At 45.7% G+C, this 17,612-nt stretch overlaps 1 protein-coding gene across 1 annotated transcript in view; it reads left to right on the top strand.

The window, feature by feature from the left end:
• Positions 1–13,098, top strand: part of Pinx1 (PIN2 (TERF1) interacting telomerase inhibitor 1) — a 55,009-nt gene extending 41,911 nt beyond the window's left edge. The window contains exon 7 of the mRNA XM_090353689.1: positions 12,336–13,098. Within this exon, the coding sequence (XP_090209815.1) occupies positions 12,336–12,857 (522 nt within the window). The 3' untranslated portion in view covers positions 12,858–13,098. The remainder of the gene's footprint in view (positions 1–12,335) is intronic.
• Positions 13,099–17,612: the final 4,514 nt, after the last annotated feature.

Here is a 17,612-nt window from a genome sequence, read left to right as displayed (position 1 = left end):
CAGCTCTCCCTGAGCTGCTTTTGCTCAAGGCTAACTAGCACTCAACCACTTGAGCCACAGTATCAGTTTGGGGTGTTTCTGTTGATGTGGTGCTGAGGAATTGATTGGTTGAATTGAATTTCCCTGATGATTAATGATGTTGCATCTTTTCTTTACCTCTTGGACTTCATATGTGTTCTAAGAAATGTCTGTTCACTTCCTTTGTCCATTTGAAATCAAGTTATACTTCTTCCTACTGAGTTGTATGAATTCCTCCTTTTAATTATTAATTTATCACATATATGTTTGCAAGTATTTTTCTTAGTTCATAAGTTAGTTTTTGTTTTCTTGAGTATTTCCTGTTCAAAAGCCTTTTAGCTTGATGAATCCTGTTTATTCTTCTGTAGCCTAAGCCTTTGATGTAACTACCCAAGAAATGATCGCCAAAGCCAAACTCAAGGTGTTTTCCCCTGTGTTTTCATCTAGGTGGTTTTGAGTTGATTTTTGTATATGGCATAAAATAAGGATCTGGTTTCATCTTTTGTAAATTGAATCTGGTTTTCCAGCACCACTTATTGAATTCACGTACATTTAAGGAAATCCAGCATCCTTTTTTGAGAAAAATACAATTATTTAGGCATAGAAAAAGAATTTCTTTGGCATAAAAATGACTGCATAAAAACTCAACACAAATGTGGTTTAAGATCAGGTACAAGTGTAAGTAAAATCATCTCTTGGGGAATGTAGCAATCCAACAGAAACACCAATGATGTTATCAGAAAACAACTGGAATTAGTAAACGAAATCAATAAAGTTGCGGATGGAAAAAATCAACATACAAGCTCCTCCCCCCTCAATGTTTGAATACAAAAAAAATAACATGAGTACTTAACCCTCAGTGGTGTTTGATATCTTCCTTCCAATCTGGCATGGGATTTCCTAGATAGTCTTGCTGCCCAAGTAGAGCCATCCATTTCTCCATGCTTTCTGTCTAGTGAGAAATGAGTTTTGGAGACATAATCTAGGCTTTCAGTTGCTTAGCTATTCCTGAGTGAGTCTTTGTTCAAACTACTTTCTTTCCATAGATAGAGCTTAGAACATTGCTTATTTGTGAATTTTCATTATATGTATGGTACTCACAGAAATAACATCAATAACTTGATTATCCAAAGATTGAAAAAGAAAGTGGATTTATAGGGTTAGGATGAATATTTTTTTCTGTGTCTAGGTTCAGAATTGTGTGCAAATTACTGTAGTCTAAAGTTATTTGGAATTTCTTTTATATACCTATCTAACCAACTGGTTGTCTGATTGAGTGATTTGTTTTTAGAAATTGCTTTTTCTAAAGGAAAAAAATTCTGTTGTATAGCTGTTGACTGCTGATGAGATTCCACTTTGCATTCATTCTCTTGAACTTTTATCTTCAGGGCGCTATCCTGCCTGTCCTGAGAGGCTCTGAGGAGCCCAGCTCCTGGCACGTAGAACTGAAGAAAAGACGTGGTGAGAGTATAGGCAGTCTTAGGGTTCTGATGGCTGTTTTTCCGCTACCTTTAGTTCTGGAACAGAAGAAGGGTGTGTCTGGCCAAGTCTGGGGAGGTATTCCCATGGGTATAAGGGACACCTAAGGACACCTCCTTTCCCACAGGCCTCCAAGTAGCCAGGTCAACCACTTTAGGTCCTTCCTTACTAATTCATTGTTGCGGAAATTGTATTCACTGGTCAAAGAAAATCTAAGACTTTAACTACAAGATTTGATCCAGAGAGTGCCTCAGTTTAATTAGAGCTCCTGCTCCTCCAGTAGCTGTGTTTACCCCTTTCTCCCTCCCCTCAGAAAAGGTGAGAATAATCCTTGACATCAGACTTATTGCAGGAGGAAGGGCTTCCCTGTGGAGGAGTACCCATGTGAGTGAGCACGTGCTGGCCCCAGGAAACCAGGCTGTCTAAAGGGCTCACGTGCCTGCCCTGTGGAAGGTGGTCATCCTGCAGCCAGGCATCCTAGACACCCACCGAGTGTCTGCTGTGAAGCCGCCCTGTGCTACGTGCCCAGGAGCTGGTACACAGGGCTGTGAGGGGCAGAGCTTGGAGCAAGGAAAGCCATGCTTCATTCCACTGGGAACGGAAGTTGCAAAAACCCCATTCCCCGTTGTTGCAGTTTTAACAAACAGTGATGTCAAATCTGTGTGTTTAAACAGAGGAAAAGGCAATTTTATTTGGGCCATGCCATTTTAAGATAAATGAAAAACTTTCTTGGCTCATTCCACACCCCTCCCTAGCTCAGTCCTTAAGCTGAGCCCCACATAGCACAGCTCTCCCCCTGCTCCCTCCCCAACCTAACTCAGTTTATTGCCAGTTCTGGTGCTGTCTGCTCTGGGAAGTCACAGGAAGAGCTGATAAGGGGCTGAGGACAGAATCTCAGGTCTTATCTCTCCCTAGCACACACTGCTGAGAGTGCGTCCTTTTCCTGTCCTCCTACAAGAGACCTAAACAGCCATGTCCTGGCAGCCAGGGTGGTAAATGTGGTTGGCTGGCCTCACTCCTGGAGGAGCCAGGGAGGAGAAAATGGGTCGCTGCTTTCTGTAGAGTTGTTTAGCACCAACTACATGTGTGTGTTGTCTCCTGATGGGCACAGGGCACTCATACACCTGTGACTTCACAGCAAGCTGCAAGCTGCTCTTAGGAGAGCGGGAAGGAAGCAGGCGTGAGGAGGAGGAAGGGCCAGGACACAGGGCTAGAAATCATGAGCTGCTTTGTGTAAAGAGTTTTACCTGGACTTGTTTGGCCTGAAAGGATTAGGTTTGGTTTTTCATTTGTTGCCATAGGAGTAGGCAAGTGGTTTTAAGAGCTTTTGTGATAATAAGAAATTGGCACTTAGGATTCTCTGGTGTGGGAGTGGCTTGTCCCTCTTGCCTGTCAGACCATCATCCCTCAGAGTCACGTGGATAGATAGGACAAAAGGAGCCTGTCTTTGGCAGGGCCTGGGGAAGGCTGGAGGAGGCCAGGCCTTGCCTTTCTCACTGTCCTCTGAAGGGGGACTCAGGTGGAGCACTGGGTGATGCTGTTCTGTCCTGGGGCCTCCCCACAGAGCAGCCCCAGACCTCCACCACCTGCCCTGTTACCTCTCAAAGAGCCTGGCTTGCAACCTCCACTTGAGGCACCTAAACTGTTGCAGAACAGTTCTGAAAATTGTTTAAATTAATTTACTTTTCTCTTTAAAAGTATCTTGAGCAATTATTCTAAATTGGAAGTTTGAAGTGCCTGTTCTCTAAAGATTCTAAAAATTTTAACTGCTGTATTTAGTATAAAGAGTGAGTTCAGGTTTGAGTTGTTAGTATTAAGCAGTGTTTCCAGTCTTCCGGAGGAGAATGGCAGTGACAGAAGCCCCTGCTTCTGCTCTTAGATTCCAGCCCTTCCTTCAGCTGGGTGTGGCGGCTGTTCATTCTGCCTCTGGAGAATAGGGGAGAGCCAGTTGACCTAGAATTATAAAATACAGTCAACTCAGATTTATTTTTAGGCTTCGTTGGCACCTATGTTGCATTGATCACGTGGAGCTCTGAAGGAGCCTCGTTAATCTTCTGATGGCCAGTGTGGTGAGAGGCTCCCCTGCATCCTGAGCACCCCAGGAGGCAGAAAGTGCTGCTCCCTCCTCTCATCTCCCCAGAGGCGGCAGGACTTGTCAGTGATTCTGATGTCAGTGATGCTTGAGAAGTTGCCATGAGAGCCATCCTTTTAAAACCTGTTTATGTTGGCTTTTCCTAAGGAGTGGTAATTTGAGTAGCTGACTAGGCAAATGGGAAAGAAAAGAAAACAGAAAAGAAACAAAGTGAACAGCTTTGTTAACATTGGCATTTGTGTAAGGAATTTGGCATTGCTTATATTTCTCTACCAAAGGCCAGTGAAAACCAAGGTGATCTGTGCTTCCCAGTTCCCATTATCATCTCTGAGATGTCCAGTTCATTTTTCCAAGTTTGACATCCAAACAAAGACCCGATGCCTGATTATTGGACAATATCTCTCTTACGCTCTTGGCATCACTGAATTGGCCTCAGTCACTTTTTTTCTTTGGCTAGTCCTAGGACTTAAACTCAGGGTTTGGGCACTGTCCCTGAGCTGTTTTTGATCAAGGCTACTACTCTGCCACTTGAGCCACAATGCCACTTCTGGCTTTTTCTGTGTATATGTACTGAGGAATAGAGCCAAGGCTTTGTGCATGCTAAGCAAGCATTCTACCACTAAGCCACATTCCCAGCCCTCCTCAGTCACTAATTCTTAACCTAATATTTTCCTAGACTGCCTGCTTTGGCTCTCCCAAAGCCCTTTAGCAGCTTCTCCTTTTCACTGGCATTACTCTACAAGAATGATACTAAGGACCTCATCAAAGCCTAAAGCCATCTAGTTTCAAATGTGTACAGGAGTTACCCCTTATCCTAGGGGGATATGTTCCAAGACCCCAGTAGGCTGAAGCCTTGGCTAGTGCTGTTGGGTTTTAATTAGGTTATCCCAAAACAAGCTTGCACCCTGTCTACAGGCAGGAAAGGTAAGTGTATTCCAAACCAGCACAGGTTGGAGACACTCCTGGAAAAGGAAGAACACTTAGATAGGAAAGGGGTGGGGAGAAGGGGTGGCGCTGAATGCAGATGTGACCTCAGAGCCTGGGAACCTCCCACAGTCCAAAGGAGATATGACTGGGGCCCGTCCAGGCTGTGGCCTCAGGAAGAGGTAGGGAACTAGCCATGTGTGCCATTGCGGGTGCTGGGGGGAACCTTCCTGCATGGAAAACAAAAGGGGTGTGTGTGCGTGTGTGTGTGTGTATGTGTGTGTGTGTATGTGTGTGTGTGTAGGGGTGGGGGGGGTACGTGCAGAGTGGCACAGGAGAGAAGTGGACTTTTCCTCCACAAACCTGACAAGTGCCAGCCAGGCCCTTTCTGTCATACACTGGTGTACAACACAAAAACTGGCACAAATTTCTTCTGTCTTCACAATTGTTATTGAAGATTCATTTTATTGTGGATCTTAATAACCTCAACATATGAGAGCTTCACTTTTCACTTAAGAAGACTGTATTTTACAGCTTCTCTGTATCCAGATCACCAGCAACATGGTGCCGTATCTTAAACATTATTAAGAAACTTAATGATGGTGGCCCTTGCCCATAATCCTAGCTACTTAGGAGGCTGAGATCTGAGGATCAGAGCCAACCCAGCAGACAAATCCTCAAGATTCTTTAAGGTACAAGAGGTAGAGCACCAGCTGTGAGCAAAAAAGGCTGAATGAGCACATGGGTCTGTGAATTCAAGCCTTAGTTTGTGTGTGCGTGCGCGCACACGACACACATACACACACACAAAGTAGTACTTGAACAGAAGCATTGTGATACTTCAACAGCCCTGTCACTGAGCCACCTACTAAAATGATTCAGACTGAGTAGCTCACACAGCATGGAAACTAGACCAGGGTGTTTCATGTTCTAGGTGGGATTGAGCACAAAACTTCATTCCTCCAGAATGGCAGGCAGGTTTAAACTTAGAATTTTCCATCTATTATTTCATATCATAGTTGATTCTGGTAACTGAAACCACATATTGTAGTCTCTTTTCTGCTATTATAACAGAATACTAATACTGAATACTAGTAAGGAACCAAGGATTATTTCTTACAGTTCTGGACGCTGGAAAATTTAATGCTTTGGTGCCAGTGTCTGATGTGGGCCTTCCTCCTGTGTCCCACGTGCTGGAAGACATCTCGTCGTGTGGTGTCAGCTCACATCTCTTGTAAAGCTAATAATCTTGCCCTTGGGCCCATCCTCACTAATCACCAGATGACCACCAGATGACCTCATCCTCTGAATTTGAGGACTAAGATTCCAGTGTGAATATAGCATCACGTGAAGAGAAGCCATAGGTAAAAGGCCACGGACTACTGTGGTGTACATGCATGCCAAATGCACACTCAGTAGGCTTATCCATTCAGCAAATATTTAGCATGGGGCTTATAGCACTAATTTGTCAGTCCCGATTCTGGAGAGTTCCTTCCCAGAACCTTTACAAAGGGCTTCAAATACATGCCATGGATTTTTATTCCAGTTTGCATGTGAACACACACACACATAATTCCTGGTGTGTTTTCCAGTTGTATTGTAGCATAATTTTTATTCTATTACTGTAGCCTTGATTTTCAGCATTGTACCAAATCAGAACTTCGTCTTCATTTGGTGGGGTTTTACTTGGTTTTGACTCTGTACTCAGTTCTTAATACTGAAACTGATTGTCTCTCCAAAGCTGAGGCTGTGTTTAGCCCAATTCCAGGCTGAACTGACAGATGTCTTGACACGTGAATAACTTTATTGTGTGGGCTGGGCCTGGCACTTGAACTCAGGGCTTGGTACCGTTTCTGAGCTGCTTTTCCCCTCAAGGTGGGCGTTATACAGCTCCACTTTAGTTGGTGATAAGAGTCTGGGCTGGAACCACAATCCTCACCGATGTCAACCTCCTGAATATCTAGAAGTGTAAGGAGTGAGCCACTGGTGCCTGCCCTTTCCATAGGGGATGGGGTGGAGCCCTCATCTGCTGTTTGACTGCTGTAGCTGCACTAGGGCCCTGCAACTCCTTCCGTGCCACTACTGAATCCCACAGGAAGATGGTAATATTTCTACTCTAGCTTGCCTTATTCCAGTTGACATTTCCCCTGGAAGGTAACTATGATTACATGTAGGATTCCAGCCAGGGGAGAAGTACAGATCATTTGACCGAGCTCCTGTAGATTGCTGGAGATTATCCCACTCAGAACTCGCATGACCCTGAAAGAGGTTAGAGACGCTGTGCACATCATGATAGTGAAGGTATCGAAGGCTAGGAGAGAATTCTGCAAAATGCTGCTGCTTTCTTTGCTTCCTGCCCTCCCAAGCCCCTTCTTGACACTAGCGTAGCCTGAAGTTGTAATAACAGTCAGAAAGCATGGTGCTTAGTGGGTGGTGGTGGTATCAGCAACAGCTCTTCCCAGTTCCCAGCCAGTCAGTCAGACTTGGTGCCTTCGATTTTGTTCAGTACTTACATGCCTTGTTCTTTATGAGAGATTGTAAAGTAGAAATGGTCTCAGAGAACTTATTTCCTTGTCAAAATTGACTGCAAAGCAAGTTATACAAGCCATAATTTCTGACTGTAGGCAGTAAATGAGATGAGGACACAGGGTTCAGGCTGTTGGGGGAAGTGGTCTTGCACTGGATCTTCAAGGAAGTGATGCATGGGCCTTTCATTCCAGGAGTATGGGGAGTGCTCTGTGATAGTGTGTACTCGGTACATCTCCTCTGAGTGCCTTCTTTAACTCCCCTGTGTGTTTTCCTGTTCTCAAAGAGACTCGACAGCAATCTTACGTATTCTGAGAATGGTAATCCATCCTGGCGCACATGTTCTCTGTAGTCCAGAAGTGCTAAGGCATACACCCATACACCCATGAACCAGTTGATATCTACCTAATGCTAACAAGGAAATGGAGTCAAAGATGGCCAAGGGCAGAGTCCAGTGGATTTCTCCACAGAGTCACCACTCACACGGGAGAAAGGGTCCCATGGACACTGTCCAGGGATTCTTGCCTTAGGTAAAACGTCAGACTTGGGTTTTACTTCCTACTTTAAAGCAGTCAAATGATAGAACTTTTAGGCTGGAATAATATAAGCTTTTTTCTCTCTCTCTCTTTAAAAAGTAGTATTACTGTATGCTACTGGCTCCTACCTGTAATCTTATCATCAGTGATCTGAGAATCATAGTTCAAAGCCAGCTGAAGCAGGAAAGTCTAAGAAGTGCTTATCTACAATTAACCACCAAAAAGCCACAAATGGAACTGTGGCTTCACTGGTGGTGTGCTAGCCTTGAGAGAGAGAGAGGGGAAAAAAAATGTATCTTTTTCTGTGGATGTTTTCTTCCTACATGAAATGTATGTATCAGCTTCTCCTAGAAGTTGAGCCAAGGAACTTTATCCCTGGCTTATACAATCAATTGAGATTAGTGGTCATGTCTATAAAGAGAGAGAGAAAGAAGCAAGTCTGCTGATGTGGAGGAATGAAGTTTGAGACCTGGCAGCTTAGAGGCAAATCTCAAAACCTTCCACAAACCGTGTCCTGTGCCTCACCTTGTACCCCTCTGAGGTGGAGAGAATGCCTCTCCAGGTTGTTGTGAGCCACTCCAGGTGCCATGTAGTAAGGGCCCGTGATGGTGGGTAGCCACCTTCTTCAGCATGCTCATGATTGAGCATAGCGATTCCACCAAGCTCTTCTGGCTTTAAATTGTCAAGGCTCTGGATTAGGGAGGATCAGGATCCCACTTGTCAGTTCTAACCCACAAAAAATGGACAGATCAAGGCCCTGGATATCACTGGGGAAAGTCGTTCCATCGGATGCGCATGCATTGGGTCTGCGTGACCAGCTGGACTGGAGGAATTTCTGTGACCACACAGCGAACCCAGAGTTGTTTCTACAACTCCTGGAAAATGTGTCTGCCCTTGTGTCTTTCTCATAAACTAATGAGAGAGAAGTTACAACAGTGTGTATTTTGCAGACTTAGGGAAAGTGACTTTTAAACTTGTTTTAAAGAGTCCCCTCCTATCTCACCTAACCCTTTCTTTGAAAGGCTCCTTCCTTTCAGTGTGCCTCTTAGGGATCCCACATGACTCTTCCACTTCTGCCTTTCACTGTGCCCAAGAAGGAGACTCGTTCTCCTTGCTTTTGCCTTCACCAGGTGGCTGTTAAACTCACGGCATTACCATAGCCTTCAGAAATCTTGGACTGTGATTCAGGTAGTGATTCATTCATCATTTCATCTCTGACCTGGCATCACTAGCAGCATTTCCCCATGACCTGCCCTTGGATGAAGATTTGGGATCGTGAAACATCATTGGAGAACCTGCAGGAGTACACCATGCAATTAAGAGTTTTAGCTTCTCACCTCATTTCTCAAAAGAGCAAGAAAGAAGGTGACCTTCAGGCGCGGGTTTAAGATAGACTCATATTTTAATAATATGCAGTTTAGTTTTCTATTTTTTTTGATGTTAGTGCCTACACAGCGTCAGCTCAAATCACCTCTAGCATGCTATTCAATAATAGTAAGTGATTTGCCATCCTTACCTGGCTCATTGCTTTCTTTCAGATGGTAAATACATTTGATGCATTGTCAGGAGCAGTATTATTGATACTTCTCTGTCTTAGCCTGGCGGTTGGGGTGAGAGTTTTCTGTTAAGCAGCCTCTACTCTGCAGTCCGCTTACACTGAAACCTTACACCCCCCACCCCACCCCCCCACCCCCACTCCTTGGCCTTTTGCCTTCTGCATTGCAGAGCAACCTCTGAGGCTAAGACACTTGTCTTTTCAGAAATCAGTGTACATTAGCCCTGCAAGGACCTTACAAGTCATCTAATTTAGCCTACATGTTTTACTAGATTAGGTAACTGAGATCCAGAGAGGCTGTGGGACTTACTGAAGGATATCCTTTAGCTAACCGCAGAAATGAGTGTTTACAGAGATGCTTTCTGAACCCTTAAGCTTAAGTTAAATGTCTGGCAAGGTGATATGGCAAGATTAGTTACAGATTCCTTAGTGGTATTTTGTGTGGAACCATAGAGTTTTCAACTTATTTAGGAACTCGTTTTACTGGTTTGGAAACTGCCATTAACAAACTGGGACATCTTCAAAGTTTACAAAGTAGTAAAAGTTACATTTAAATGTTTAAATGTTGAAAATTTTCTTTGAGGTGGCATTATTTAATATAAATGTGAGAAGGTACAAATGGCTTTTATTTCAAAATACAAAAAAAGTAACTATTTTTTTTTTCAGTCTTGCCCACTTTGCAATGTAGACCAGGTGTGAAAAGAAATAATTTTATTATATTTTTATTGTAATTAATAGAAGGGTTACATTATATTCGCCAGATAGAAGGTGCATTACTTAACAAACATTGCTACCCCCTCTCATGTTTTTGTCCCCATTTCGGGAAGAGAAATATTTTTTTTTTAATAGATGTACCCTTTCTTCATGGCATGCTAGATCCAGGAATAGAGGACAGGGGTTATAACATAGTAATTAAGGCTGGTGTCTGATCTCAAGGCATATGGTCTATGAGACGTGAGCAGAGCCCCCGAGGGAATCAGAGTGCACATCCCTCCTCTGTGGCTGCCAGTCTTGGACAGCTCTCCCCACAAGGGCCCTGGTCAGGAGGAGGCCCAGTACTGGCTCCTCCTGTGCTTGTCTTCCCATTATCTCCCACTGGTGTTCTGGGCCCGCTGGCTGCTATTCTTTACAGCACAGTGGAGGTTGGTAGGGAACAAATAGTCTGAGATTACAAAGACCCAGTGAATTCAACAGGTGACTCAAAAATGGTCTTGCTTTGCTTATAGCAATAAGTATGATCAACACCAACCATCAGTGCCTGCACTGAAACTGTTGAGAGCAGGAATTGAGGAGGTAGTAAAAAAAAAGAACAAAGTGAGTGAGGAGCAGAGGATTTGGCTTGACCATGACCTCCTAACTCACAAGACCACTCTAGACGTTGGATTCACAAAGGGCAGGCAGCCATGGTGGACCTGTTTGTAGTAGATCACCTTCTCTGCGCCTGGGGTGGGATGACTGGTGTGGGCCCTTCATGAGAGGCAAGGTCTTGGTTGTCCTAGGATTGGCTAGCACCAGGAGCCTTGAGAGCGTATTTAATTCTGCTCTGAAAAATTTCAGCCCTCAATGGCCGTTTAAAGAACAAAAACACAAAGCAAAGCAATCTGGATTTTGTTTCCTGTGGCAGCTTTGGTTTGTTTTTGGTTTTGTAAAGTTTCCTTAACTGCCTGATGAGATTCCTTAAATTGGATCCGAATCACTTAAACTTCCCAAAGCTTGATTGACTGATCCCACATATTCTGTATTCTGTTTCTGAAACTTGAAAACTGACTTCATGGTTTCAGTTACTTTAGTCCCAAGGCTGAAAACAGGAACCACTGGTGTTGAGAGAGGTAACCCTACCCTTTTTTCTCTTGGCTGTATGCTAGGGTTTGAACTCAGAGCCTCTTATTTGCTAAATAATTGCTCAACTTCTTGAGCCACATCCTAAGTCCTCTTTGCTCTGGTTACCATTTAGACAGTCTTGTACTTTTTTTTTTTTTTTTTTTACCTAGGGCTAGCCTTGGACCATAATCTCCCACCCAACCTAATAAAGAGACCCCTTAGTTAGTGAGCACTCTGTTGACCAGTAGCCACCCAAGGCTGACCTGTTACTCAATAGAGAATTGGTTCTGCTGGAATTTAATCCCACTGACCTGGATTTTGAAGACACTGTGTCAGGAATATAAACCATGTTTCTGTGTGTTGGTTTCTTATTCACTTAGCTGCACATATGGGTCATTGCTAACTAATTGTATGTAGAATTCTTGTCTGAAAATTGGTTTCTTTGTTTAATCTCCCCCCTTCTACCCACCAAAATGCAAGGATAGCATCTAGCTTCTTTCTTTGAGAGTGAGTGTGAGGGGAGAGGCCAGCTAAGTATGAAAACTCAAGGATGGGAAGAAGTATTACCAAATGACAGAAATGTATAGGAACTGACTTTGCTTAAAACATACTTCTCTTGCTTTTCAATGTCAAGGTATTTCCTTCACACATTTATCTTCCTTGCTGTAACACCTAGCAAGTCACAGCCCATAAGAATAGCAGCACTTCATGGTTTACCACCTTTAGGGTTAGGTATTTCCTCTTCCTCCCGCAACTTCCACAACTCAGTGTATTCAAAATTAAAATGTATTCTCACTTAATCCCAGCTTTAACTTTTGAATAATCCCACAAGTCTAGGAACTTCATTAAGAGTCCTGAGTGTCCAGTCCATGTTAGAACAGGGATGGACCCTCTTGCTTCTCCTCATCCCCTCCAAAGAGAGGAGAGAGGCAGCTGAAGTGTGAATGCTCAGCTCACATACTCTCTTCAGAAGCAACGGCCAGGGTTCACACACTCCACAGCAACAGAGAGGGCCATCTCCAGCTCCAGTCTCATACTCGGGAGCTCACTGCCATTTATAGCATTGTTCCTAAGGATCTGTTTACTCAAGAGCCCAGCTAGACAACTTGCCAGCTAGCTACCTACTTTACCTTCTATCAGTTCAGCTTCCTGCCTGGTGTGGCACTCAACCAAAGGGTGTGGCTACCTTGCTTTGCACTTGGCAGTTCAGTCCCAGCAGAGGGGAAAAAAAGAGCCAGGAGCAACCCAGCTCAGTCTCATCTCCTCACTGCTGAGTTTGAGTGGCTCCTTGTGGGTTCTCATGACTGCCTGGCAGAATGGCTGAGAGAAGCTTTGTGACTCTCTCTCTTTGTGACTCTCTCTCTTTGTGACTCTCATCCCCCAGGAGGATTGCAGCGCCTCCACTCCAGATGGGGATGAGCTGTCCACAACCACAACCAGTGCCTTCACCATCCAGGAGTATTTTGCCAAGCGAATGTCTCAGCTAAAGAACAAGTTGCAGACCCCAGCTCCAGAGCCTGGCTTTTCAGAGACTCCAGTGGAACGGAAAAAGGGAAAGAAAATCACCAAAGAGACCGCAGGTATAGAAGTAGAGAATGATCCCCAGCCGAAGGCCACGCGGTCCAAAAAGAAAAAGTGTGAGGAGGGGGAGAGCCAAGGACCTGTGGCCAACAGGAAAGACCAAGCTGAGTGGCAGCCTGGAGGCCCCTGTGGGAACGAGTGTTCCGATGCTTCTCCAGAGGCTGCGGGAGACTGGGCGCAGCTCTCTGATGACCAGGCTGGTACCCCAAAACGCAGAAAGAAGAGAGCAAAGAAAGAGCTGCTGAAGCCACTGGAGGTGGCAATAGATTCTGTGCTAGCTGATGCACCAGGGAAAGCGAAGAAGAAAAAGAAAGCTTCCAGATGAACTCTTGCCAGCAGGGGCCTTCCGACCACTCTGCTGTCAGGCGCTGCCGGGCAAACTCTCTGGCCCGAAGTCAGAGCAGAGGGAGCCCCACACAGATGGGACTCATCTTCCAACATGCCGTGAACTGCCAGGTCTCGCCCGTTCACCACCACATCTTCTTCCCCAGATCACCTTCCAGAACTGATTTGAATGTTCCAGATCATGGCTCTCAAACAACAAATACATTTCTTTCCAACGCTGAGTCCTTCACATGAGTGTTTATTCCCATTCCTATGGACACCCGCAGCCTTGTATGTGTGTACACGGCTAGGTATAGAAGTCTGAATTTGCTCTGGTTTCCTTCAGTAACAATGACTTATGATTCCTTCTGAAGGACTTAGTCTAATTAAGGGATTAAGAGGCAATAATTTGGATTCAGATAGTTCCTTTTGTTCTACAGCCAGCCATACGATTCTGCCAAGTAGGAATTATATGACTACATTCCTGAATGAGAGGGCTTTTGTTGTGCTGGCCTCACATTGGCGGGGCAGCTGTTCTTCCCCCAGTAAGCAGTGGCAGCCATATGTGCCAAGACTCCCCATGATCAGGCTGGTTGTGGGGACGATCGGACATGGATTCTCATTTGAGGCCCACACAGTTCCTGCACCAAGGGCATAGACTACTCTGTCTTGGAGTCCTTGGAGACAAGCTACGCAGTGGGCTCTGCCACACATATGGTGTGGAGATCCTCCAGAGGTGCAAAGCATTGAGAAGCAGAGGCCGCCAGGTCACTGAGGGCCATTTCTAGTTGGCCATTTAGAGACATACATAGTATATGAGTACTCGGAGACACCATTCAGCCCTCCTCTAGCCAGATGTGTTGCCTCATATTTACACCACCTTCTCTTGCCACATGCCAGCCTGTCTCCTGCATTCCTCCCATGTGCCAGCTGACCTCTCCCTATGTGGCTCTCAGAAGAGAAGAATACAGGCCAGAGTACAGAGGTGCAGCACTGGCCCTACTCAGCCTGTGTCCTCCCCTCTGCTTGCTTTGTTTAGTCTACCGTACCTTTATCCTTATTTGCTTTGTAGATCACTGTTAGTAAAGGAACTAAAGCTCACCCTTGTGCATGATTTTTTTGCCCTTGATTTTAATTTACATAAGAAGCCTGGCCTTCTTCTTCCCTCTCCCCCACCCCCCCCAGTCACACAGTTCCTATGGATTCAAGAGCTTGGGGTCTTATTAGAATTTTATTGTGTCCCTCAAAAACCTCGAAGGTTTTTGAAAACAGTTCCCCCCTCCCCCCCCACAGAGTGTATGTGCCCAAGTTATCTCTGCTTGTCCCATCTTGCATGAGATAGAGCCCCAGAAGGTACTGGAATATATGAAAACCAAAGGGTACTATCTCTTACCAATATGTGAGTGGATTGCTTTTGTTGTGTTAAATTTCACTTCCTTGAAGGAGAGCCAGGAGCATTTAGGAGGTAGCTACAGTCCATGTAGAGTTGGGGGGAGGGCTCCAGAGAGGCCACAGCAGCCACATGCAGGTGGCACAAGTGGGACATTGCAGAGGAAATGTTGCGTGTGGTTATCTTCCTTTAATAGGCTAGAGAAAGAGCTCCAAAATATGTGTTCATCTATTTAGCAGTGCTAGGCGCTGAGCCCCTCGCCTCGCGTCCCAGGGAACGAGCTGTCCAGTGAAGAAACTCTTTAAAGGTCCTGTTACAGGCTGCTTTTCTTTTTCTACTAACTTTAAAATTGTTATGCAGAGTCTCTGGTGTCTGAAGCCATTCCAAGTGCCTTAAATCAAGTAAGCTCCTCTATCCCTCAGATGAACCTGTGAGAGAACCATTATTACTACTCTCTTTACAAAACCACCTTTCCCGACTTGTGTGACGAAGGTCCACACTGTCCTGTCCCCTCTCCTGTGGTCCTAGGCCCTGAAATTTTTGTTCTGGTTCAGCCTTCTGCCATGCTGCCTTGGCAGACATATCTGTTGCCTGTGCTTGTCATGCTCAGCACTCCGTGGGGGGGGGGGGCAACAATACATTGGAAAGCAGCTGGCAAATGGCAGTTTCACAGGCGCTTTGTGTTGGTGTCACTGGTGTGCCCTGCACACTGGAAGTTCCTCCAAGGACTCTCCTTTCCAAGTGATGAAGCAGTTGGTGGGAAACTGGGTAAGTGAACTTCTATGAGAAAAAAGGAATTTTTTCCTCATGTATAAGAGCTACACTTTTGGAAGCTGAAACCACAGGAGCATCTGTCTCCTCATACTGGCCATGCCCCGTGTCTCCTCACCTGCTCACTGAGCGGCAGGAGCAGGCTGAGACCTGCTTTCTAAAAGGAATCGGCACCAGAGGAGAGTTTCAGCATAATCTCTCAGAGTGATCTCAGCCCTTGGATCAGCAAGCAGCGGCTACACTTAGATTTGAGCAAGAGCTTCCTTGCCACCCGCCACCCTGTTTATCTCCAAGCTTCTGCGGCCGCTGCAATTTGGAGCCTGTTATGCTGGCATGTGGAGCTGAGGAGGTCACACTGGGTGTCCCGGTGATTTTCTGGTGCTCAATTATGAATGAGCAAATTAGTACCATTTCCTAATGAAAAGGATGATTAAACATCTTGCATTAAAATACCTGCTGTATTTAGGAAATGCTGACTATATTAAACAGATACAAAACCCACATGGAACCAGTAACAGGGGAAAAAGCCAGGGAGATACTTGTTAGATTTCTTTTGAGAGAGGAACTAGGAAGCTTAAAAGCAGTTTTGTCTTATAATAAATTTAACAAGCACCAAACTTCAGGTTTCAGGCTAATTTGAGATGGAGTGAGGGTCTACCCACATCTGGACTCTTTATCAACTGGTCATTTAGAATGGGCCATCTAACTGTAAATTATCTGATAGGGTCATGTTTTATGGCATTCATGCAAATACTCTAGTTGGGTCATAAGCGGTGATAAATGTTTTGCTAATTCTCACTATTTCAGTTGACCTTGGAGTTTGTACTCTCATCTCTTAAGTCTAATGGTTGAGCGCAGTTAGGATATGCTTCCCCACTAAATGCATGAGAGGTGTGCCTTGTTTATGCTTATCTGTGGATCGGCCAGCTCCCCTCTTGGGTCTCAGTCACCTGCAGACCTGCTGAGGGGCTGGGTAGAAGGACCAGGAGATGTACCTACTCTTCAGGGACACCTCCGGGAGCCCCAATGGGACAAAAAAGTAAGTACTCTTTGTTGCACTGTGAAACTCTAGCCTTCAACCCTGGAGAAATGGGGTGAGATGGTCCCCATCTTCCTGCCAGGTGAATGTCCCGTCGTCCTTACCTCCAGGAAGCCCTCAGGACAGCCTGCCCCTCATCTCCACTCAACTGCTCCTTGCCTCTGCTCCTTAGCTCCTGCTGTCCTCAGCTGAATGTGGGAAGAGATCAGAAGGCCTTGGTGGGTTTTGAGTCTTCTTTTTCTTTCTCTCTGCAGATGTCCTCCTATCTGATGTTTCTGCTACCTGGTGGTCAGATTGCAGGTCACTGTGCCTTAAGCTTTGTTCTGCATCTCCACTCAACCATCCCAAGGTTCCTCAGGTCCTGAAGCTCTGCAGGAGCCCTTGTTCATCGCTCCAGGCTGCTGTCCTCTGCTGTTGTTGATGAGAGCTTATAAGATCAAACAGGCCTAATCAAATGGCTGTACATGCCATGAGGCCTCATCCTCCAGGAGCTCAGAACTCAGCACTGCCTACTGACTGCTGCCTGGTCAGCACTGCCCTCGTGCTCCTGGATCTATCCTTCATTTTCATCTTTGGCTCCCTGGCTCTGGCCTCTCTAGTCAACTAGGGTTTCTCCTTTCTACCTGCTGGGCTCATAGCCAACTTCAGATGCTATCTACAACTTCTCCAGCCTTTCCTACGGCCTCCAGCAGTATCTCCCTTTCTCAGTTTGTACAGCGCTTCTGTACTGTTGTCTGCCATTTTCCCCATTCAACCCCAGGTCTGTGCAAGTGACATTAATCTGTGCCCCTGTCATAGCCTTGCACGTAGTAGATACAGCAGTGATCTCTTAAAAAGTGAGCAGACCATGGCAAGAATCGGTACTATGAAGCCAGAGGAAACCTCTAGGACTAAGACACCCCCTCTGGGGGTTCCTTCAAATTCCCAGCCTGCATCTGATATACATGAGACCTCCTCACCCACTTGGCAAGGACTTGATTATGAATTCTTCCCATGGGCCTCCCAGATCACTGGCAGGATCTCTAGTGACTCTCCACAGGCCCTTGTTTGTAGCCTCTCTTCCTTGAGGGGCTGTTGGATTAAGTGAAAGGGGACCTTGCAAAACTTCCTGACAGCTGGCACTCACTGCTTCCTCCCCTCTCCCTTACACCCCCAGAGAGAGAAAGAGAAGAAAGTGAGTGCCCTGGGTTCAGAGCTAGGAGACCACCTTGTGTACTCTAGTGGTGGTTACATGCTGTTGTGCCCTTGCCCAAACCCATAGAGTATACACACTAATGGTGGGCCAGTGTCCACTGTGTGCTCTGAGTATGATGATGGATCCGTGCAGAGTTCCACCACTGAAACCCTTGTGCCACTCTGTCCAGGGAAGTCAACGATGGGGAGGCAGGCATGTGCTAGAATGAGACACAAAGAAGGTGTGGTTAGGTCATCCTGAAGACAGCAGAGTCCCAGGGAGGTGTGAGGCTGGCCACTGTAAGTTCTACCTGCCAGCAGGCCTAGGGCAGGGCTGGAACATGCTTGAGTTGACTCAGACCTCAGGTGACAGGCCCAGGATC

The sequence above is a fragment of the Megascapheus bottae genome, chromosome 20 (genome assembly GCF_031878675.1).
Source record: "Megascapheus bottae isolate mThoBot1 chromosome 20, mThoBot2.hap1, whole genome shotgun sequence".
Classification (NCBI taxonomy): Eukaryota; Metazoa; Chordata; class Mammalia; order Rodentia; family Geomyidae; genus Megascapheus; species Megascapheus bottae.
The sequence above is the reverse complement of the archived record's forward strand: the minus strand, read 5'-3'. Positions and strand labels throughout refer to the sequence as shown.